General features: G+C 32.1%; 2 protein-coding genes across 3 annotated transcripts; both read right to left on the reverse strand.

Annotated features, from left to right (window-relative positions):
- Positions 1 to 10,603: 10,603 nt before the first annotated feature.
- Positions 10,604 to 13,197, reverse strand: LOC137822644 (uncharacterized). The gene is made up of 3 exons (XM_068627586.2): positions 12,842 to 13,197; positions 12,328 to 12,578; positions 10,604 to 11,114 (listed from the first exon to the last, which is right to left on the reverse strand). The coding sequence occupies exons 1-3, from the start codon at positions 12,986 to 12,988 to the stop codon at positions 10,724 to 10,726; spliced, it is 789 nt and encodes a 262-aa protein (XP_068483687.1). The 5' UTR covers positions 12,989 to 13,197; the 3' UTR covers positions 10,604 to 10,723.
- A 4,565-nt stretch (positions 13,198 to 17,762) lies between these two features.
- LOC137821213 (protein FAR1-RELATED SEQUENCE 11) lies at positions 17,763 to 23,269 on the reverse strand. Of its 2 annotated transcripts, XM_068625695.2 has the most exons (5): positions 23,053 to 23,251; positions 21,278 to 22,293; positions 20,390 to 20,833; positions 19,420 to 20,312; positions 17,763 to 18,546 (listed from the first exon to the last, which is right to left on the reverse strand). In XM_068625695.2, exons 2-4 carry the CDS (start codon positions 22,244 to 22,246, stop codon positions 19,449 to 19,451), a joined length of 2,277 nt encoding a protein of 758 aa, XP_068481796.2. In that variant the 5' UTR covers positions 22,247 to 22,293; positions 23,053 to 23,251; the 3' UTR covers positions 17,763 to 18,546; positions 19,420 to 19,448. The 2 variants fall into 2 exon arrangements, with proteins under 2 accessions (XP_068481796.2, XP_068481795.2); XM_068625694.2 differs by lacking the exon at positions 17,763 to 18,546 and having other exon boundaries at positions 19,206 to 20,312; positions 23,053 to 23,269.
- Between the last annotated feature and the right edge of the window lie 90 nt (positions 23,270 to 23,359).

Genomic DNA, 23,359 nt, shown 5'->3' on the forward strand with positions numbered 1-23,359 from the left:
ACCATTATCATTCGAACCGGTTATGGGTTATGGTTCCGTGATGGGCCCTCACTTCAATCATATCGATACTTCCATGAAATTGGATGGGTACTCCAAGAATATTCAATTTCCACCATATATTTTTTATTTTTCATATTTTATTTAAATTATATTTTTTATTTTAATCAGTAAAATCACATGTATTATGCATAATAATAAAATATAAAAAAATATCAATTATTAAAATTAAAATTACTAGATTTATAAAAAAATGTTTTTATAATATTAATTATGAAATAAATAATTTTAGTAATTTTATTATTGTGGATAATTAATTAAAATTTAAGAGACAGTAAGAAAAGGTAAACTAATAAAATTTTATATAAAAAGGAGAATCTCCTAATTAATATTATAAATAAGTATAATTAACAAAAATAAATATTATAAAAATACAGAATAAATACTGTTTTTATTAATTTTATAATATTATAATTATGTGATATTTAAAGATAATTATTATTAGAAATAATAAGATTAGTAAAATGTATTATATTAATAAAGATAAAATAATAAAAAATTATAGTTATAGGTAATTAAACAATTAAATATTGCTTGAAGATTGAATTTTGGTGTTGAGTACCTTTATTTAATGGTTGACTCAGCAGAATACATGAGGTGGTTGACTCAATCTATTTTCTTAATAAAAAAAACTATTAGAAGTAATTATTTTGTGCAAATAACAGAAGTTATTGATAGAGACTTATAAGTATTTTATTAAGTAAGGACTTCGTTAATAATTATTTTATAATATTTCAAAGTATTCTAATTTTATTTTACTATTTTTCAGATACTTGTTGTCGTGGTTATTTTAAAATGTTTATTATTTTCTTTTCACGGCAATAATATCATTTAACTATTTTTTATTAAATTTTAAATAGCATTTTATTATAAATATGATTTTAAAATAATTGTCTTATCATGTTTTTTCTAAACCTACGATAAGTTTATTTTATTGTATTTTTTTATATATAATGTTGTTTTCGGTGCTCTCATTGTAAGATGATTGGGCACGAGCTTGCTCAGTGCCGGGTGATCCATGACCAGGGTCGTGTTCCTGGGCCTCTACATAAACCTTCTCAGAAGACACCTTCTGATGAACAGGAACAAGGGAGGACCACGATTCCAACCCAACGTAAAGAATATCGGAAAAAAAAATCTGCAGACGAAGCTCTTAGAAGGTCCCATGGATAATTTGAGAGTTGATGCTACTAGTGGGGTTAATGTAGGGTCACCCCTGGGGCACCTTGCTGATAAAACAGATGGAGGAGAGGATGATTTTGCAGATATGCCTCCTCTTGAGGATGCTTCAGATCATGATAGATCCTCACCCAAGCAGGGGTTGTCCTCTCCCACTTTGGATTCACTTGTTGTTATTCAAGCTAAGGACTCAGAGTCACACTCAACGATTCTTATTGATGATCATCATGTGGAGGCCTCTGCTCCTGTGATTGTACCATCTCCATTGCGTACTACCTCTCCTCGGAGGGCTAAATCACATGCAGATACTAATCCTAATGTGGAGGTCTCTGCTATTGTGACTGTACCATCTCAGTCGCCTCATACCTCCCCTCGGAAGGCTAAATATATTGGGGATGTTAAAGCAATATCGTTGGTCCTTCAAAATCACTTTTCCTCTCTTGATGGTTTGGAAACTACAGATGTGGGAGGTAATTCTCATATTGGAGCGTCAACTATTCCGCCTACCATTGCTGGAATTAATTCTGATCATATTGAAAATCAGGTTGTTTCAAAATTTTGGGTTGACTCTACTGAGATGGAGGAGGATGATAGTGATAATGGGGAAGAAACAGTTCGCACTAAAAGAAAACCAGGGAGACCACCTAAGGGGACTGGTAAATCCAGGAAAACTGCTAAGGCAGTTCTCTCTACAACGTCGCAATGAAGGTCTCTTCTTTTTTTTGGAATGTCAGAGGATTGGGAAACCACAAAACTGTGGAGATGTTGCTTAGTTTACTTAACCTACATAAACCTCTCCTGGTTTTTCTTGCTGAACCCATGATGCCGTACACTACTGCTTTTGACGTCCTTTTCAAATCTATCAATATGCATTTGGTGGCTACGTCTCCTATTGTTAATAAAGTTGCTAAGCTTTGGTGTTTGTCGGTTGCTAATCTTGTCCAAAATTTCTTGGTTAATGATCAATTTATCTCTGTAACTTGTCTTTGGCAGGATAAAAGTTTTAGCTTTGCAGGTGTTTATGGTGCTAACACATACTTGTCTAGACGATTTTTGTGGAGGGATCTTAGTTTCTTCACAGGGCCTTGGTGTATTCTGGGAGATTTTAATGCTGTGCTCTCGGCGGATGACTGTAAAGGGGGAGTGGCTCCTAATCAGGTTTCTTGTAATGAATTCCTGGATTGGATTAATACTAATGATCTTTCTTGTATGCCTTTTACTGGATCTTGTTATACTTGGTGTAACGGAAGGAGAGGGTTGCATAGAATTCACAGAAGACTGGATAGGGCTTTATGTAATGGAGTGTGTCTGGATGAATGGGATTCTTGTACTTATCAAGTTCTTGTTAAAAATTGTTCTGATCATTCCCCTATTCTTGCTAGTCTTGCTAGTAATTCTTTGTGGAAGGTTAGCAATTTTCATTTCTTTTCTATGTGGCTTCAGGACACTTCGTGTATGAAGCTTATTCATGATTCTTGGGCTAATAAGGTTGTTGGTTGTCCTATGTTTATCTTGCAACATAAGTTAAAAAGGTTGAAACTTGAGCTCCGGGACTGGAATAAAAATTCTTTTGGTAATGTTCACAATGCAGTTCTTCTTAAGCAGGGTATCCTCCTTGGTATTCAAAAAAACTTAGAGACTGCTAGTTTGTCTGATAGTGATGGGCTTCTTTGTCAAGAAAAGATTGCTAAGGAGGAGCTTGATCATGCTCTTCACTGTCAATATTTGTTTTGGAAAGAAAGGGCTAAGATGTTATGGTTCAAGGATGGAGATCGAAATACAACTTTTTTCCATGCTGTGGTCAAAAGGAGAAATAATTCTAGTGGGATTCATCGTCTACGGATTGATAATGAGGTTACGGAGGATCCTAAAATCATTGAGGATCATATTTTGGACTTTTATAAAAATCTTTATGCTGAGTCTATTTCTAATGTTCTGAATGCTGATAATATGGAAGATTTTATTGGTACTTATATTCCTCCGATGGTTTCCTCTGAGGAAAATATGATGTTGATTAAATGTCCTGATTTTTCTGAAATCAAGAATGCGGTTTTTCATCTTAACGGTAATAGTGCTCCTGGTCCTGATGGTTTTGGTGGTGTTTTCTATCATTCTTGCTGGGAAATTATTGGGACAGATGTTTGTAATGCTGTTCAGCAATTTTTTAAACAAAATTGGGTTCTCCCTGGAATGAACAGTAATGTGGTATCTCTTATTCCTAAGATTCAGGGTGCTGATTCCATTAAAGATTACAGGCCAATTGCTGTTGCTAATTTCAAATTTAAAATTATTTCCAAGATACTGGCGGATAGGCTTGCTCTTGTGGCTGCTAGAATCATTTCTCCTAATCAATATGGGTTTGTGCAGGGTAGACAGATTCAGGATTGCATTGGTATTGCTTCTGAGGCTATTAATATGCTTTCTAAAAAGGTTAGAGGAGGTAATGTGGCTTACAAAGTTGATATTCATAAAGCTTTTGACACTCTGAGTTGGAAGTTCTTATTATTAGTTTTGAAACGCTTTGGTTTTCACCCCTCGTTTGTCAGTTGGATTAGTACAATTCTCCGTTCAGCTATGCTTTCTATCAGAATAAGTGGTAGTTTGGTGGGTTTTTTTCCCTGCAGTCGAGGTGTAAGACAAGGTGATCCATTGTCTCCTTTACTTTTTTGTCTTGCAGAGGAAGTTCTTAGTAGAGGTATTTCTAAACTTGTGAATGATAAGAAGATTTTAAATATGGCTAGTCCGAAAGGTTATCTCACTCCCTCTCATATTTTGTATGCTGATGACATTTTTATTTTTTGTAGGGGGGATATTAAGTCTCTTCGAAATTTGAGTACTTTTCTTAAAACATATGGTGATTTTTCTGGTCAATATATTAATAACTCTAAAAGTAGTTTCTTCACCATGGATAATTCTCCAAGATTTGTGATTTCTTCAACCTTTGGCTGATAAAGTCAAATTGAAGCTAGCATCTTGGAAAGGTAAATCTCTTAGCATGATGGGTCGGATCCAGCTGGTCAATACAGTGATTACTGGATTTCTAGCTTATAGTTTTAATATGTATAAATGGCCAGTTTCTCTTATTAAGCAAGTTGAGCAGTGGTGCCGGAATTTTATTTGGACTGGTGATATTATGAAAAAAGGTATCGCTACTGTTAATTGGGCGAAAATTTGTTCACCTCTTGAGGATGGAGGCTTGAATATTATTAATCTTCATCATGAAAATAATTCATATCTTCTTAAGCTTGCTTGGAACTTCGCTTATAGCAACAAACCTTGGTCTTTACTCTTGAAAGCCAGAGTTCTTAAATCAAAATACGAGTTTAGAATGGTTTATAGATCCTCCTCTCTTTGGCTTGGAATTAAACAATTTTATTCTATCATACTTGATTATACTTCTTGGACTGTTGGTACAGGTTCTTTTATTAATTTCTGGAATGATAAATGGTGTTCTACTACTTCTTTAACAAATATTGCAGGGTTATCTGATGGGGCTAACATTCCGGATACAGTCTCTCAATTTTGGTCAGGTTATGATTGGAATATTCCTTTATCTTTACAGCAGATGCCGCATTTTTTTAATCATATCATGGTTAGAGAGGAACAAGATATTCCTAATTGGATTCTAGATGAGTCTGGTCGTTTCACTCTTAAATCGGCTAGGACTTTTTTCTTGGAACCAGGAGTTCCAGGTGGTTGGGGTAAGTTCATTTGGTCTTCATATATTCCACCTTCCAAAACTTTAGTACTCTGGAAAATTTTTCATGGGAGACTTCCTACAGATCTGCATATTCAGAATAAGGGTTTGCATATATGTTCTATGTGTACGCTTTGTGAAAAGCATGAAGAATCTATTCAACATCTATTTTTTGAATGTTCTAATGCATTACATATTTGGAGTTGGGTTCGACAGATTTTTCTTACTTCACATTTCTCTAATAAGGATGATCTTCTTTCTTTTATTAAGAGTGATGGTAGTCCTTTGGTTAAATTGATTAAACTTGCTGTGACAACCTTTTCTATATGGATGATATGGCGTATGAGGAATTATGCTAGATTTCAGGATAAGATTGAGGTTTCTAAGGCTATTTCGGTAATTAAAGATTTAACTCGTCTAGTGGGAAATTCGTCTAAAGCTTCAATGAAGAATGATATGTTGGATTTCAACGTGATTAAGTTTTTTGGTATTAAGACTCGTAGTGGGAAAGTTCTTCATCCTCTTCCAGTTAGATGGGAATTTCCTTCACCAGGCTGGGTTAAAATTAACACTGATGGGGCTGCTAGGGGGTATCCTGGTCTTGCTACTTGTGGAGGTATTTTTCGTGGGAGTATGGGAGAATTTATTGGTGCTTTTTCAGGGTTTCTTTAAGTTCAAACTGCTTTGGTTGTTGAGTTTTATGGAGTTATACATGCTATGGAGGAAGCTCAAAAGATGGGACTTACTAATGTTTGGCTTGAATGTGATTCTGTCTTGGTTTGTGCTGCATTTACTGCTAGGACTACTGTTCCGTGGATGCTTCGTAATCGATGGAATACTTGTCTTAATTTCTGTAGGACAATCAGGTTTAGGGTTACTCATATTTTTCGTGAGGGAAATGCATGTGCTGATAAGTTGGCTAATTTAGGGTTCATTCATAGACAATCATTTCATTGGTATAATAGACTTCCATCTAGTCTGTTCTTAGAATTCTTTATGAATAGGTATAGTCTACCTATGTATCGTTTTTGTTAACATGTGGGTTTTGGTCTAGTCCCCCCATATTTTTGTATTTTCTTTCTTTTTCCTTTTTTTAATAATACTTTTTTCATGTGATGGCAGATGATTGTTGTTACTTGAGATGTCAGCCTAGCTGAGATGTCAAGTTGCATAGTGATGCCTAACATGAAAATTTTCATTAAAAAAAAAAGGTAACATTTAGAAGACAAATTAATTTTAGTGATACAATTCTCAAGAGACTTTTCTTTTGTGGGAAGATGACATGCAATTGAGAGTTTTCAACAATAAGAATAAAAAAATGTTTATATTCTTTATTAAAACAGACATTCTGTTATTTTAATTAATTTTATATTATTTAATTATGTTTTTACTAGGGAGATGAGACCTAAAGAACTATTGAAATCTTCTTTTCCTTCCTTTGGTTGGTCAGGTTGCTGGGTGATGAACTAGGGTTCTTCTCGTCCTCTTGCTTCTCTTTCGGCACTCGGTCTCGGGTGAACACCAGATGGGATACATGCGAACGCACTCCGACGCTCAAGTCAGTAAAGCAGGTGATCAGTACTCTGGTAGGTGAATAGTAATAAATGACGTACCTTTCTCCTTGGGATGTGTGTTATTTATATTATTTTAATGGACTTCCTTATTGGGTCTGATTAGTAGAGTGGACCATCGCTTAGGGTTGTATTACCTAATCCTTAATGACGGATTAACTTCGCTGACCTTGGTTTGAGCGTTAACGGTAGTATGAGTCGGTCGGGCAGGCCGGCAATGATGATTTCACTCGTCTTGGTCAAACTTATACGGTTTCGGTCAAGTCTCTTAGGTCTCGGTCGCCTCGGCCAAGACTCTTAGGGCTCGGCCAGGACTATCAAGGCTCAGCCAGGTTCCCTTGGTCTCGGTCAGGTAAACCAGGTCTCAGGCAGCCAAGTGGATCTCGGTCAGGGAGTCCAAATGTCGATCTCACCCATACTTGTACAAATTACAAATTTATTTTTTATTATAATTTCCTTTTATTAAAAATGTCATATTAATAATTATATATAACTATTTTGATTATCAAAGTATAAGTTTTTCACCAAACAAAACATTCAGTGATTGACTCACAAATAATAAGAAAGTTTTAGTATCATCAAGTTAGCATAAAGACAAAGGAACAAACACGAAAAAGAAAAGAAATTAACAAATAAGGAAAAAAAAAGATGTGCATTAAACTTGCTCACATAAAAAAATCATATATTCTATTATGTTTGAAAATATAATTAATTATTTATTATATAATAAATTACATTGAAGATATAATTGATTATGTTATAAATAGTGTATTAATATTTTGTACATCTATGTTATTATAATTGATATAGTTGATTATGTTGTACTTTTTTACTAATAAGTATTTATATACTTGATAATGGTCTTAATATTTTAGTTATATGCTTGATTTGAGAAGAATAAATGAATTTATAATAATTTAGGTTTTTAATGATACGTTTAGTTTGTGATTTAAGTTTTCTAGAAATAAGTTAAGACTTTTCTATTTTTTTCTAAATTTTTTAAACATTTCATTAAATAGTACAATAATCAAAGTAAAAGAAATTACTTCAATTTGGCTATTTTGGAAATGATGATGATGTCTTGAAGAGATAAAACTTTAGGATAGACAATCTGTGGATTTAGTTTGTGTTGTTGAAATTAGATATTGAGTTATTTTATGGTAATTTTGAGTAATGTGAATTTTGGTGATGAAATTGATTTGTATACATGTATGTGACTTATGATTATATTGTGATCATGAAAGTATTAGTGCTTGATGAGATGTATTAGTTTGAAATTGAGTTATTTTATGTAATTTTGATGTTGTTTTAATTTGTGGGATAGGTGAAGTTGATATTAAATGCTATATTGTTTAATAGGTTGAGCATTTTAAATTCAATTGAATTAAAACAAGTATATATGAGTAATATTTTTAGAACTTATTTTAGATTGAAGAGTTGTTATTTTGCTTTAATTGAAATAACAAATTTTAGTTTGTGAATTTTGTTTTGTATGCTTAAGGTGATCATATGTTGTTCAAGAAATGTGATTAAATGAGGATGATTGAAATTTGATTTATGGATGATGGCTTGAGAGAGAACTCAATTTTCTCTCTCAGTGAGTTTTGGTTGATCAAGTGACATATGACCGTTTTCAAACAAGAGATAAATTGGGAATTTAATTGTTCAACCCTTTTGATAACACTCTAATAACAAGTTTTGGGTACTCAATTGATAATTGAACATTTGAGAGAGAAAAAGAAGTTGAGTCAATTCTTTCTCCTGAAGGAACATCGCTCAAGTGAGAATACCTCGTTTAAGTAACCACATGTGTCGATAAAACTTATTATTTTATTTGTTTAAATGAGATTTGATAAATATATGTATTATAAATTTTGATGTTCATAATGTTTCATATGAGGTGTTGTGTTTATTGAAGTTTTATATGATACTTAATGTTTATATTATATAAAATGAATTATTTGAAAATGAGAATGAGTTTTTAGGAATCATTGATCAATGATTTAGTCATTATGGATGACAAATAAATTTGTACCTACGATATTGTTCGAACTTGTCTCGATATTAATGACAAATGTATATATATTGATTGAGCATGAATATGGGTGTAATACCCAATTTTTAAAATTGGGTATAAGGATAGAGATGAATATATACATATCCACTCACCCCGTTTAAAATACCAAAACATCCTTAGTTTATTTGTACTTTATTTTAAAATTTATATAATTATAATTTCTTTAATTTTTATTGGACATTAAAGAGAAGAAAATTTGTGTCCTTTTAACATTATAGTATCGAGAATATCATGTTTCCTTTATTTTGATATTGTTGTGCACAAAATCATTTAATAAATATTTAGACATGTAAGAATGCAAATACGAGTATACCTATTACTTGATAGGGGTAAGGCTAAACTTAAATTTTTACTTTGGATGATAACATGTATAATCAAATTCGCACCCACTCCACTTCGTTGTCATTCCTATTAGTGATAAATCAGAGAGAGTGATTCATGAGAAATCATAAAATCATAAATAATTGATTGAGTGTTAAGATGATCGATAATATAAAATCACATATTATATTTTTTATCAACAAATATTAAACAAAATAAAATGAGACACTTTAGGGTGTCCAAACACTTATACAAAAAAAACTCAGACCAAACTTCTTATCACTCAATCAACTGGAAATCTAACATGCTCTACAAAACATAAATCAGAGTAATATAGACATGACAAAACTGATATAGGCATGATCACATTAAAATACAAATACATCATCCCTCTAAAGAAGACACGTTCTCACAAAATAAGATAAAATAAATCACATATTGATAAAATTATATGTTTAACAATATAATGTAATTCTTGATTTTAGTTTAAATATAATGATATTTCATGTTTAATGATAACTCCTAATCACATAGTAGATGAAAGTATTATGTGGTAACAAGTTGATAGAGATTGTTTCCAAAAAGTCTTAAATAGAGATTGTTTTCAAGAAATCTTAAGTCTTAAGTCTCCTTCAATTTTCAGAACTACCATATTGATAATCTGAATTCTCACTAAATATCATACATGTCTTGTTGTTTAGCATTAGTAATGAATACAATCTCCATGATCTAATTATTTATACAGTTTGTGTTAAATAATAATTGAATGCGTTTTCAACATTGATAAGTAATGATAATGAATATTTTGAATTAGTCATTTGTATGATGATTGAATTAATTCAATTACTTTATTGTATATTTTGTGCGTTATATTACATAATAATAATATTATGTTCATGTATTTACATGAAAACATATTATACTAGAAATATAATGACATTAAGAGATATATAAATATTTAAGAACATGTTTGTAAATTAGGTATCTTTTATATTTTTGAAATCTTACAAATGATTTAAATTGAGAAAAAGAAAAAATATTTAAGTCTAATTTAATTTTATAAAATTAATTTATAAATAAAGTTTACAGTCAATTATTTTTTTATTTCTAATTATTATGAAAACTTCAGAAAAACAATTAAAGTATTTATTTTAGTAACTAACTAATTCCAAATACTTCTAGGAAGTGTTTGTATGATTTAGAATTTAGGATTATTCATGATAATTGAACACTATAAGCAACTTATGGAATATAAATCAATTTTAGAATATAAAAAATAATTAGTTGTTATATTAACTAAGTTAGAAATCATTTCATAGACTTAAAAATTTATTGGTTTTTAAATTAATTTTTATTATTGATAAATAGTTTCTAAATTGGTATCTAATTAGCTATCAAGATTTTTGCTACCAAATTTAGGATGTAAATAATTGGTAGTTAAACTTTGGTAGCTAATTAAATACTACTTTAAAAACAATTTATCAATGATAGAAACTAATTTATAAATCATAATTATTTTTAGTCTATAAAGTTTAATCAATATAACAATTAATTATTTTTATTTCTAAATTTAATTTCTATTTAATGATTTTTTTTCAGTGAGACCTACAATTGTTGAAGTCCTTAAGTGATCTTTGTATTTTTATACTTCTTTTAATAAAAATTAAAATTTAACTTTAATAATTAAGTAAAGTAATGAGATAATAGTAAGTTTTGTTGTTGAATTACTCTGCAACTTAGACAGAAGTTATAGGTGGCCCTAGTGAATCATATTGAGAAGTTATTTACAGAAAGAAATGAATTTGAAGCCTTTTTGTGGATTCATGCAAACTCGAAAGATTTAACAAATGGAGTTGGAAACACAGATAAGAGAAGCTCATTCTGGTTCTCTCTGCTTGTGGGGTTCTCCCTTGAAACGGTTGACATATAGTGTGGTTGGGGTGATCTTGGTGGAGAAGCATACAAGGCAGAGGCTTCTAGAACCTCTCTTCGAACACTTGCTACTTCCTCTACCATTTTCTGTGCACGTAGTGCTGTTAGGTATAAACCAGCAGCCAAGAAAACTGTGGTTAAAGCCAACACCCCTGCAGCAGAGAACAACCCTTCTCTGATGTTGTAGCAACCTGTTCTTGGCTTCCACCAATTCTTCAGATGGCCTGACTCTACACCCAGTGCTGCCAACAACAAAATCTCTGCAACTCCAAAACAAATCCTACAATGTTGTTGGAAAAATCAGAACTAATTCTCACTCCTTGATATAGATACAAAATGAACACTTGTAGAAACAATAAACAGAGAAAATAAAGTAAAACAGAATAATAAAAGTAAAATTTTTAACTTGGAAAAACCTCCTCAACTTCAGAAATTAAAACCGACCGACCTAGTCCAGAAAATGTCACCCAATAAGGATGAAATACAATATTTGTTTCTGTCTGTGTAAGGATAACACTCAGTCTCACCCAACAAGGATGAAATACAATGTCTCTCCAGCCTCTTAGTATGATTTTTAATCTCATACTATAGGGAATATTTATTCTCTTATTTACTTTCTATGTTGCTCATCTCACTTGCCTGTATTTTTTTTTCCTCACAAATTCTCGTTATATAGAGAATGAGAAGAAGGTTTCCTCATAAAAAGGTAGTAGATAATTAAAACTTATCACATTTTCAAGAAACTTTTGGAATAATCATCACTCAATATATTTAATGAATCCGTTATTAAGATTCATTGGTTATGATTCCATTAAAACAATTAAAACAAGGAGGAATTCCAATTCACATGTTTTTACTTCTGGTTTATTTGATTGCTAAAAGATGAATATTTTTTTGTATCAGTAGATAGTATAAAATGTGGATAGATGTTAAACTGTTAAACATATGGTTACTAAACTTAGACATGTAGTTATCCATTACTGTTAAACAAAGGTGTTATAATCAGAGCTGTTGCTTTGTTGGTGGGAGCACCTATATTATTACATCACATGATTAACATATGCAGGAATTAATATTGAATTAGGATTTTGATTAATTTAAATTAAGAATAGTTAGGTGGAAAGATAATGCTCCTTTCCTAATAATACAAGGCTGAAGTTGGTCTGCTAAAAGATAATAACATATGAAAATAAGATTTCAAATAATTGATCCATGATGGGACCATGCAATAGCCTATGTTTATGTTTGTTCTTCTCTTTGGTGTCATCAAACCTCTCTCATTCCCTCCTTTTCTTTCCACTGTCTTCACCAGAGTTTTGATTTCTACTCCATTTCAATTCATTTCTATCTAATTTCAAAGCAATTTGGTCCACTAGTAAAATCTTTGAATTGGAAATTAGATAAGGTTTGTGAAATTTTATGGCAAACTAGAACAAAGAGCTATGTTTTCTGTGATATTCAAGAACATAAGAACAAAAGGGTGTTCCTCTTACCAAGTTGTAACGAAGAAAAACGCTGCTTGCCATGTTAGGGACTTGGCAGAGGGAGAATGAGGGTCCCAGGTAAGCAAAGAAGGTGATGATTTGCTCACTGCTATCAACATGTAAGTGTGTTGCATGACCATGGCAAATGCAAGTCCAACAAAAGCAGAAGCAGCACATAGTAATGGTACTTTCCCACTACCACTGTAAGCACATTCTGATTTGGCTCTATTTTCTTTTCCACCTGTGTTCATCCATGTCACCTACCAAATCATATCATATCATTCACCAGATTATGCATTAAACTTCATGAGAGGTTCATTCCCTTAGGGGACAATCTGGCAAAATTGAAATTTTGTCCGATGTATGATGGCAACAGGTTGGTTTTGGCCATTTTGTGCCTAAGCGTTTGGATACTTTTGAAGTTTCAGTATAAGGGTTGAGACACAAGTGTCTAATTTTATTTTATTTATTCTTTACTGATAAAAAAAAGAATTGTAATTTTGCAAACATATCAAACATGTACCTCAGAACGTGTGGCTTCTGCTATGAGACATAGGATGAAGCAGAAGAGGCCTATTAGTATTGTGAGAACCATAAGGAAGGCACCAGTTTTGCTGCTCAAATCTGTCTTGCTTCTGCTTGGTTGAAGGTCAGCATGTGTGATTGCCATTTTTTGGGAGCTCAAGAAAAATGATGCAATTCAACAGAAGGGGAGAAGATGAAGTTTTTATGTTTTGAAGTTTTTGAAGGAAAGAATTGGGAAAAGGGAAGAAAGAGTTTCAGAATTGCTTGGAGGAAAGGTTGCTTAAAGGCCAAAGATTCCCACTGTGTGTGGGATTTAATACCAAACAGTCCCACAAAGGCAATTGTAAATTAGCACCATATGTTTGTGTTTGAAGTGTACTCATTGATGAAGACAAAGTTAGTGCTAATGAGTCATGACACATAAAAAAATGTGTACATTATGGCCATTTCACTCCAAAAAAAGTGCAGAGTACCTTTCAGTTAATTCAGTTTTTTTATTGCCTCAAATACTAGAAAGTAAATGTTATATAGTTCTTGCATAACATATATAGAGACGTGGGGCATTGAACTTGGATTCACCTTTAAACCTTTGGCAAAGAAAGACCTCTTTAATATTTGCTTTAGAAAAATATTGAATACAACCATCATTTAGTTATATGATTATTACATCCATTTTGTGATGATAATATATATTATAAATAAAGAATTGAGATAAAATAAAGAAGAAAAAAAGAAGATAAAGAAGCAAGGCAAATGGTTTCGAGTCTATCTTAGCGATTGTTTGATGGGTTTATTATGTCATTCGGGGTGTTATTAGACCATCCATAATATATTGTCCCACACATTAACTATTCTCAGCGTGAGAGGGTTGTGTTGGAAATCTTACATCGATTAAATATTAGAACATTTTATAGTGTATAAGTGAGTGCAAACCTTATCTTATAAACTGATTTTATGAAGTTGAGTCAGGTTTAGTCCACTTCTTAATAATATATATTTTTTTTCTTACCAAGGAAAAGATAAAGTTGACCCTTATGAAGTGTAAAATGCTTGATGAACAAGTCTTTATATGTGAGAAAGCCACAGAAAAAGGAAAGGAATCACAAAGTGTTAATTTAATTAGAAAGGAATGAATTCTCTGCTTCTGACTTGGGGTAAAGCATTAAAGATGAAGAGTTGTTATTTCTTCACCAGAACTTGATATTCTTGGTTGAAACCTAAGTGCTGAGCATAACAACAAACCTCCAAAAAGTGCTATTCTGAGGTGGAAAATGTAGTTGATGCTGAGAGGGACAAAAATAGTCACCAAAAGAAACCAAATAGGTCAATTTGACAAATGGAACTCTGATGTCGGTGGTAACAGTGTTCCTCATGTTGGTTTGGTTTTTTCAAAGAGAAAAAACAAAATTTTTCTTATTTTTTAAAAATAAATCTTTATGTTCAGTACTAAAAAAATCATCAAATAAAAATTAATTTTAAAAATTAAAAATAATTAGTTGTTATATTGACTAAATTAGATATTATTATTGATTTCTAAATTATTTTCTATTATTAATAAATAATTTTTAAATTGTTATCTAATTAGTTATCAAAATTTTAACATCCATAAATCACTGGTAAAAAAATATTTATAGCTAATTAAATATCAATTTAAAAATTATTTATCAAATAATAAAAACTGATTAGAAATTAATAATTTTTTTTAGTTTCTAAAATAGTATTTAATTTAATCAACTTAACAACTAATTATTATTTATCTCTAAAATTATTTTTATTTAATAATTCTTTTAATGGTTCTTATTTCCACAATAATTAATTACAAAAATGCATTTCATAGTTATCCCAACATAATTGTAGTGCCCATTTCCTAGCCTTATCTTTAATGCCAAAATGCAATCTGTGTCACAGACACTTTGTCTAAAAAGTGTTCTATATTTTTAAAGATTCAAAGAGATCCATCCTTATGCACTGATTAATTGTCATAAAAAATTAATATTATTTATTCAATTGTATAAGAAAATTAAGAACTGAAATAATCAAAACATACGAATTCAAAAGTTAGTGGAAAAAAAATACTTAACACTAATTGAGTAATTGTTTTGAACTTTTTCAGTGTGTAGTTTTGTGATGATTAATAGTGTACTTCAAAATGAATCAGGGTCGTGATTTTTCACTGCGAATAAAAGAAGTTACAAGTTTTAGCTTTTTCAGTTCTCAGTAATTTGTTGCCGCAAAACATGTTTTCAAACTTTTTTTTTATATCCAATAAAAAAAAATAAAAATTTCAATCTTTATACATAAAGAGTAAAACACCTTACCATACTTTTACCACGAAAAGCCTACCTGATTATCTAAGGAACAACCAAACTAACCACAGAAAAACATTAAATTACCATCCTTGTACAATCCACTGGATTCAAAACCCAATTAGAATATCTGAAGGAAGCATAACGAGACTTTTTCAACCTGAAATGGTAACTTTTCATGAAGTATTAAGAATTTTAATTATTCAGCAACACGATATGCATTACGATTACCAATATTATTCTCTTTACTTAAAAATATTGGTTGAAAAAACTTAAAGTTACATTTCTTCTTTAATTACAATTTTCAAACAACAATAATTACATAAATATGTACACTTTTAATTATAAATATTATTTTTTATTTGAAACTAATTTTATAAATATATAAATAAACATATATATCTAAATATTTATCTTTATTTTAATTAAAAAATTTCCCAATTCCATGACATAAAGTATTTTGGTTAATTAATAAAAAACATCTTTTTTTTTTACATTTTAATCATATCAATAATATCATCTACGATTTTTCTAATCAAATCTACTCATTTTCTCCAAATTCAAACAAGATAACTTTTTACTCTTTTCCTCTCCTTATCCAAACAAAGCCTTAATGTCATGCATATTTTCGTTCAACTCTCATAATAATAATAATAACTGTTATTATTATTATTATTATTATTATTATTATTATTATTATTATTATTATTATTATTATTTCTTAATACTAATAATTGTTTTTATAAGACAAGTTTTAATTAGAATAAATATTTATTAAAAATAAATAATATTTTTATTTAAATATATACATCTGAATATATATTTTTCTAATTATTATACTTAAAAATTAAAATTAATTTTATTTATGTTACTTTGATTTTAAAAAACATTTATTTTTTTAATTAATTTGTTTTTATTTATTAAATTGGATCAAAATAGTCTGTTGGTCTAATATAGAGTCATGGCAAACTAAATTTATTGGTTTATTTAGATTTTGGGTTACACCGATCAAAAAATTTCACTTAGTTCAATCGGACTTTGTTGAGTTATCTATTTCTTTTCCAACCATAGTAGTTGTATATACACTTTTTTTTCCATCATATTATAGGTTTATTTCTAGTTGAATTATTTGATGTAAAACAACTCTAACACTTTTTTTTTCTGTTTCACATAGTATAGCAAATAAAATAAATCTAGAAAAAACATCTCAAGCATCCTAAATTTGTGGCAAAAAAGTTGGAGGGTATCTAAAGTATCTTTCTATAAAGGGTTGAAGAGTGAAAAAAAAATAGATGTGTTGAAATGGAAAAAAAAACTATGCACTTCTAAGGATCATGTTAGGTCTTTCAATGAAGCTCTCTCACCTAAATAGAGATGGAATATGTACTTACAAATTAGGTCTTTGTGAGAGGTGTTGAAATCTAAGTATGGTAGTAGGAAAATCTAATTATAGGAAAAAGTAAGACAAAATCTTCTATATGGTAGAGATATCTCTCCAAGGTTTATGGTGAGAACAATCAATCAAAAGTGATTTGATAACATGTTTAATAAGGAGTTAGGAAATTAATGGTTCACACATCAAGTGTTTAGAAGGGCAAATGATTAGATGATGAATGATTAGCACAAAGATATGACAAATTATATTTTATTTTAAAACAACAAGATGTGGTGGTGAATCACATAGGCTATTGAATGAATAAATCATGAAAATGGAAGTTCTCTTGATGAATGAAACAATTTGTTTGGTAAAACACTTTTGCAAAATTTTCTCAAATATTGAGAAATGGTAAATATCTAAAAGCATGCACAAGATAAGTGGATATGAAGAGAATAATGAATAGGGTCGTGAGATGATAATTTGGAAGATAAGACTAATTTATAGTGTATAAATGAGACAATATTTATCTTACAAGTCAATTTTATGAGTATGCGTTAGACTTAAACTCACTTCTTAATATACTATTATAGCATATCTCAACAAGCTTTGTTGTATCTATTATATCACTTGTTATTCAAACAACCTACAAATATATAGTTTCATACATGAAATGTCTATGTATTTGAAAAGTGAGTTCAAAATCTCATATCAACAAACAATTTATAATAAATAATATTAAAGATAAATAAACCCTAATTTATGCATAACTAACTATTTGAGGAGCCTCTGGAAAAATATTGGACACACGATGATTTTTTTTTATAAAAATTTTCATGTTAAATAAGACCAACAGTTTTATGTAGTTTCTACTCGTTGCAACATTATGCAGATAGAGATTATTTTTATTCCTCAATTACTTGTGCTACTATAGTTTTTCTTTGCCTCGGAAAATGAATGTACATAATTTTTTTTTTGTCTAACTATGTTTTGTTCTTTAACACATGATTATGTCATATCTACGGTTATTTTGCTATCAATTTTCTTTAATGTGAAAGAGTTGAGTTAAACTCCTTATACCTCTTAGTATGCATACTCGTAGAATATTTTGTTCAATATTTGTTTTTCTTCTGAAAATACATTTTTCTCTGTCAGATTCTCACACTCTTTTGAAGACTTAGTGTTAAGAGTGTTTATAAAAGGTGTTAGAACTACACCTCATCACATAATATAAAAATAGCAGGAAAACAGTGAAAAAACACTCAAACTCTTAACTTAAAAATTTAAATCTATATTACACTAACTATTAACTAATGCAAAATAATGATAAATTTATCAGCATATAGCTGCTTCAATTTGACACTTCAAATGGCTACCATTTATGATGATTTAGTCCTTTTATTCTTGCGACCATGAAGTGGCCGATTAAATTAAAGGATCTTGATCAAAGCTGTAACCAAACAAGAAAAAGATCTGTATGAGCATCTTCTGCATATTGTCTACAGCACAGGTGAATGACCGCAGGGCCAATGCCACGTCCTATAATTGAAAATAGTTTCTTCATATACAAGACAGCACACACTTGTTTAATTTATTCCAAGAGTGATGAACTTTTGCAAGTGATTCCTTGAGCACCCCATTAACCTTGCTGCCATCCAACATAGATTCTCTTGCATGTGGTGCATTATAAGTGGAGACTGTCACAAAAACCACCTTAAAATCTGACACCTACTTCGCTACTACCATGTTTTGATCACCCTTCCTCAATATCCACCATCTCACTGTCCTAGCTACCCTTCTTGAACATCCTAATGGCTTCTGAGAAGGACTCTTTTGATGCTGGCAACAGCCAAGGAAACACCTCCCAAGAAATCCCTTCCACCAAATCCAACATGGGAAAAGAACTAGCCTGGAGAGCTCTCTTGAGATCTCGTCAACGTAAAAATGGGAGAAGAAAAGTTGCAAGTAACAGTGCTAAATCATTGCCAAGCAGGCTAAGTAAAGTTTCTCTGGGAGAAGATTCTGCAGAATAAGTCATAGATAGGTAAGGCACTGCCCAAAATGTGTAATTCCATATTGTAATAAGAGAGGAAGCATCCAGAATGCTAGCTTATGATTGATAGCATGGAATGTAAATATACAAGTTCTAGATATGTCTAGCAATAATCAGGATTCATTCGCAAACAAATTGTGTGGCAGTGACTCTGATTGGTACAAATGATCAAGAATTTTTTGTAATATAGCTAATAATAAATTACCCCAACTGATCATTGACCAATAATGATTTCGTTACTATCATTTAGGGAAACAATTTATTGAAGGGGCTCCAAAGACAAAAATATCATTTGCTCAAATTCAAGAAAGACTCTAATGGTCATAAACGATAATAGAAATTTTGATACCATCATAGTTGTCAATCCCATCGTATGTATATTTGTAATCAGAGAGATTAAGTGAAATATCGTGCAGTTTATAAATATGCACAGAAACAACATTTTTATGCAGCTTATGAACTCAAACATATCCAGCTAAATAACATCTTTTACGAGTACACCAAAAAAAACACTTTATTGTCAACTACAACTTTTTATGAACAAGGTGAAACCTACATGACCACAGCCGTCATGATTGAAGGCAGAAGATTCAAAAAACAACGATTCTTTCTACACATGCAAAAAAAGTACAAGCAAAAAGATTTATGTATTTAAGTAAATCAAAATTCGCATGCTCATACAGTGGTGCAAGAAGCACCGAAACATTTGCTCATGTAAAAAGAGGGAGGCAACATGTGTATCACTGGAGTGAAGGAAAATATAAAAAAGATGTATTACATGCATCTGAAATTAAAAAAATTGCATTTATGTGCCTCCTCCCCCCCAAAAAAGATGCATTTACTTTGTACAGCAATACTGCTTCCACCCACTCTACAAGTACCCTAATGCATCTCCACTCATATTGTCAGTCGCCATTATTGAGCAATCAGTTGCATCATGTCCATATTGAGCACACAATGGTGCAGAAAACTGTCTGCGCTTCCTTGTGAGATCGACTCCATCTCTAGCCCTTCTTTCCTTGAGCTTTCCTGTAGTGATAGAATCATGGGGATTTGTGATTGTAAAGCCGGGAATCATTCCATCAGCATCTTCTACCTCTGGGAGGATTAATGAATCTGATGGATAACTAAATGCAATGTCATTCACCCCATGTGGAGACCTGGGAAGAGTTTTGATGCGTGATAGCACCATGGAAATTTGCTCGCAAGCAACATCCAGACGTTCCTCAGTTTCAATGGATTCCACTAAAAATGTTGAAACCATGGATTCCAAAAGTTGCATCCTTTCAGGCTGATCCCTACTAGTGGCACCCCGGAAGTGGTTAACAGAAGATGAACTGATGCCTCGCCATCGGCCGGGTAAATATTGATCAGGGACGTGAAAACAGTTATTAGTTGACAGGACACGTAGCACATGTCTACATAAGATGCCTGAAAACTCGAACAGATGGCAGCTGCAGCTGATGTGCTCTTGACAAGGAACCCAAAATACTTTGCACCCTCCGTCTGACTGAGAATGGTGTCTGACCTGGAAACAACCTTCATCAACCAGGAAGGATGCATATTGTGGCGCCAAAACTAGCTCTTCCTGAAGTTTATTTAAGGCATAAGGAGTTAGTACAGTGGCAGCATGGGATTCAATAGGTGAACCAGTTTTGAGGCAAGCTTTCTGCAGTTTCCTTTGCATCTTTTGTTTCGCTCCGGCTCGGTCATTAAAATCAACAATATCAGCCACCTGCAGAAACTGATATTTAAATAGGGCATAACATATCAATAAATAAGACTAAGGGAAACAAATTATATATCACAGACTTGCTCCACAAAGCGGTCTAGTTGAGATTGGGCACTCAAGAAACGTTGGATGAAACCATTAATGGACTCAGACTGACATGTACTGGTCAATCCTGCAAAGAAGTAGCGCCTCAAGAATGGTAAAGCCCAAAATGTCCTCAACGAATACAGGCTAATAATATGTTTATTTGTGTGGAGTCCATATTTGTCAACCATTTGCCGCCAGCCTTCTTCAAAATCTTCCACCAGTTCCAAATTGTAGAGCCGGTGGAACTCAGCTTTCCACTCATCATATTGTGATCCAAGAAGTAAAGAAAACCAATCAGAGAACTTAGAAAGAATATGCCATATACAAAAGGCATGTTTAGTTTCAGGCAATTCAACTGCAATAGCTTCTTTCAGCCAAGTGTTGTGATCTGTCAAGATTGTTTGTGGAGCCTTTCCTTTCATGAACCCCAAGAAAGCCTGCATAGTGATTATTAAGTTAAAAACAAAAACTCAAATGAAACAGATCTCATAAATATCATGTAAAGGAAATTTGCAGCATAAAAATTTGCACAAAAGTATCAGCCAATGGATTGTCATCGTTATTCTACTATCAAGAAAAAGAAATATGCCCATCAAAGAATCAGACACTGAAAAGAAAAACAACGTACAAGATTTTGCTGCTTTAACATTAATGCTATGTTTAATTCTTAACTTGCGGTCACATGTTAACCAAATCCTATTATTATTAGATGCTCTTATTATACAGTTAAAAAATTTGGTCTCAGATTTTATTTTGCAAAAACATTATCAAAAGCTAACAAATTGTAGGTTTTGGGACAGTAACTTAAACCTACACTACATAGCAGGCAATTGAGAAATCAAATACAAGATTATCAAGTTAGAATATCACAAGGTTCTTGCCTTTAGAGCCCATGAGAAAGACAATATGTTTTCATCCCGTAGAAGTGCGCAACTAAAGAAACAAGTCATGCCATTATTGTCCACACCAAGCCAAAATCCCAACAGCATGTCATAAGCATCTACTCGGTAGGTGGTATCAAAAACTACAGCATCGCCAAATGTCTCGTATGATTGAATGGATGAACTATAGGACCACGCAATATGTTCAAGCCTGTTATTACTATCTATTTTGAATTCATATTTGAAGTTGTTGTTTTCATCCTTTAACCTCTTGCACATAGCAATCAAATCAATGGCATCATTATCTCTGTCCACATTTCTGAAAGACTGCAGCAGGTTTCTTACATCTATCTCTGTAAAAGGAAGACAACCAAGTTTGACACCTTTCTCAAGTTCCATCAGTCTTAACATCTGCCTTACTGACATTCCAGCTTTAGCAAACATGCATATACGACTCTTGTCATCAAGAGATATCGGACAATACGCCGGAAGAAGGCGCACCTCATTGGATTTTAGTAACTCATGATTGTGTATGTTCCTAAAACCAGTAACACGCCATTCAGGGACATCAAAATCTGCCCTTTTCACAATACGCATGTATGCTTGGCAACCACAGCGAGATGATTTGCGGTTCCTTTGCACCTTTCCATCATCAGAAGGTTTAATCTGGGGAAAACCACCACGATGGCAAGTGAAGTCCCTCCTTGTAACTCCCCTTCCAACTCCATCTTTCCCTCGAGTTCGGTGTCGTCTAATTGAAAAGCCACACTGTTTAGCAAAACTGCAATAAAATTCATAAGCTGCTTCTTGAGATACAAATCTTTGACCAATAAAAGGAACAAGGTTGACAGAAGTTTGTCTTGACAAAATTGTTTCCTCTGCTGTTTCCTCAATGGTGTCAATGTCGTCCTGAGACAAATCCGTGCCATTTTCAGATGATTCCAGGACCAAACTGGTTCCTTCCGACATTTTTGCCAGTACTACTAACAGCCCAATTGGTTTGCAGATGTTTAAACCTACGAGACAAGCAGATGAAGATATCAGCATAATATACAGTCATTAAGCTGATATGCCTCCAAATATAAGAAAAATTAGCTTAAATACTCAATAATACAGTTAAGTTTAGATGCTATATTTTTCATATGCTAGCACTGAGATTAACAATTAATGAAGAGGATAATCAAATGGAAAATTGTAGCACCAAACAAGGATAAATAACAATAGAAGGGACCAGAGGGAAGGGGCTCCCAGTATAAGGCAAGTAACAGAACTTTTAAACAACACACCCTTAACATATTTCATTTACAGATACATTCCATTCAGTAAAAGTGAGTTTTAATCCCTATGCAAAAACCAATCAGAGTTCATACTAACAAACTGAACTTATCTGCTAATAGTTCTTAGTATAACAACTATTATTCTCACTATCCACTACCACTTCCTAGCACACAAATATCATTCACCAATGTCCAAGATTCTCATGTGGGTCTCCCCAAAAACACTGCCACATACCACAATTTAAATTCTCAAAACAATGAACTCATACTTAACCCTCACAGATCCAAAGCCATTTATCCAAAATCTCAGTCAATCCCAGCACCATTCCAGACACTGAGAAACACACCCAAAACCAAATAACAGAAATCCACAATGAAAAACAGCGAGTAAATAAATTCAAACCAGTAATCAATCACAGGTGATAAAACAAATTTAAAAAGGGTTCAGTTTTCGAAATTGAAAATTGAACATGACACTAAAATGGCCATAAAACATACCAGGTAGAATCGTTGGGAATACGAGGTTGGCTCAACGGTCAATAACAAACTACAAAATTTTGAGAACGGAAAAAAAAAATAATCAAAGAAAAAGAAATGAAGATAGAAGTGGCGGGGAGGGTTGAGGAGTAAAGCGCATCCCATGGAGAACGATAACTATTCACAGGGTAACAAATCTTATCATGCGCCGTGGATGCACAGTGTTATCGAGCGCATCGACTGTTTATTGGCCGTTAGATCAAAATCCAATTATGTAGCTTTTTCAAAAAAAAATTTCGTAAAATACTTGGTTTGGGCTCATTCTGCC

This window comes from Phaseolus vulgaris, chromosome 9, assembly GCF_051622355.1.
Source record: "Phaseolus vulgaris cultivar YP4 chromosome 9, ASM5162235v1, whole genome shotgun sequence".
In the NCBI taxonomy this organism is placed as follows: Eukaryota; Viridiplantae; Streptophyta; class Magnoliopsida; order Fabales; family Fabaceae; genus Phaseolus; species Phaseolus vulgaris.

What these genes read in the sequence shown, in the direction of transcription:
- LOC137821213 (XM_068625695.2), bottom strand. Translation starts at nt 22,246, where the DNA reads ATGTCGGAAGGAACCAGTTTGGTCCTGGAATCATCTGAAAATGGCACG. An exon ending in CTTTCTCATGGGCTCTAAAG is followed by an intron (nt 20,834 to 21,277) that starts GCAAGAACCTTG and finishes ATCACTATGCAG; the next exon opens with GCTTTCTTGGGGTTCATGAA. An exon ending in TAGACCGCTTTGTGGAGCAA is followed by an intron (nt 20,313 to 20,389) that starts GTCTGTGATATA and finishes CAGTTTCTGCAG; the next exon opens with GTGGCTGATATTGTTGATTT.
- LOC137822644 (XM_068627586.2), bottom strand. Translation starts at nt 12,988, where the DNA reads ATGGCAATCACACATGCTGACCTTCAACCAAGCAGAAGCAAGACAGAT. An exon ending in CAGAAGCCACACGTTCTGAG is followed by an intron (nt 12,579 to 12,841) that starts GTACATGTTTGA and finishes ATGATTTGGTAG; the next exon opens with GTGACATGGATGAACACAGG. An exon ending in TTTTTCTTCGTTACAACTTG is followed by an intron (nt 11,115 to 12,327) that starts GTAAGAGGAACA and finishes ACAACATTGTAG; the next exon opens with GATTTGTTTTGGAGTTGCAG.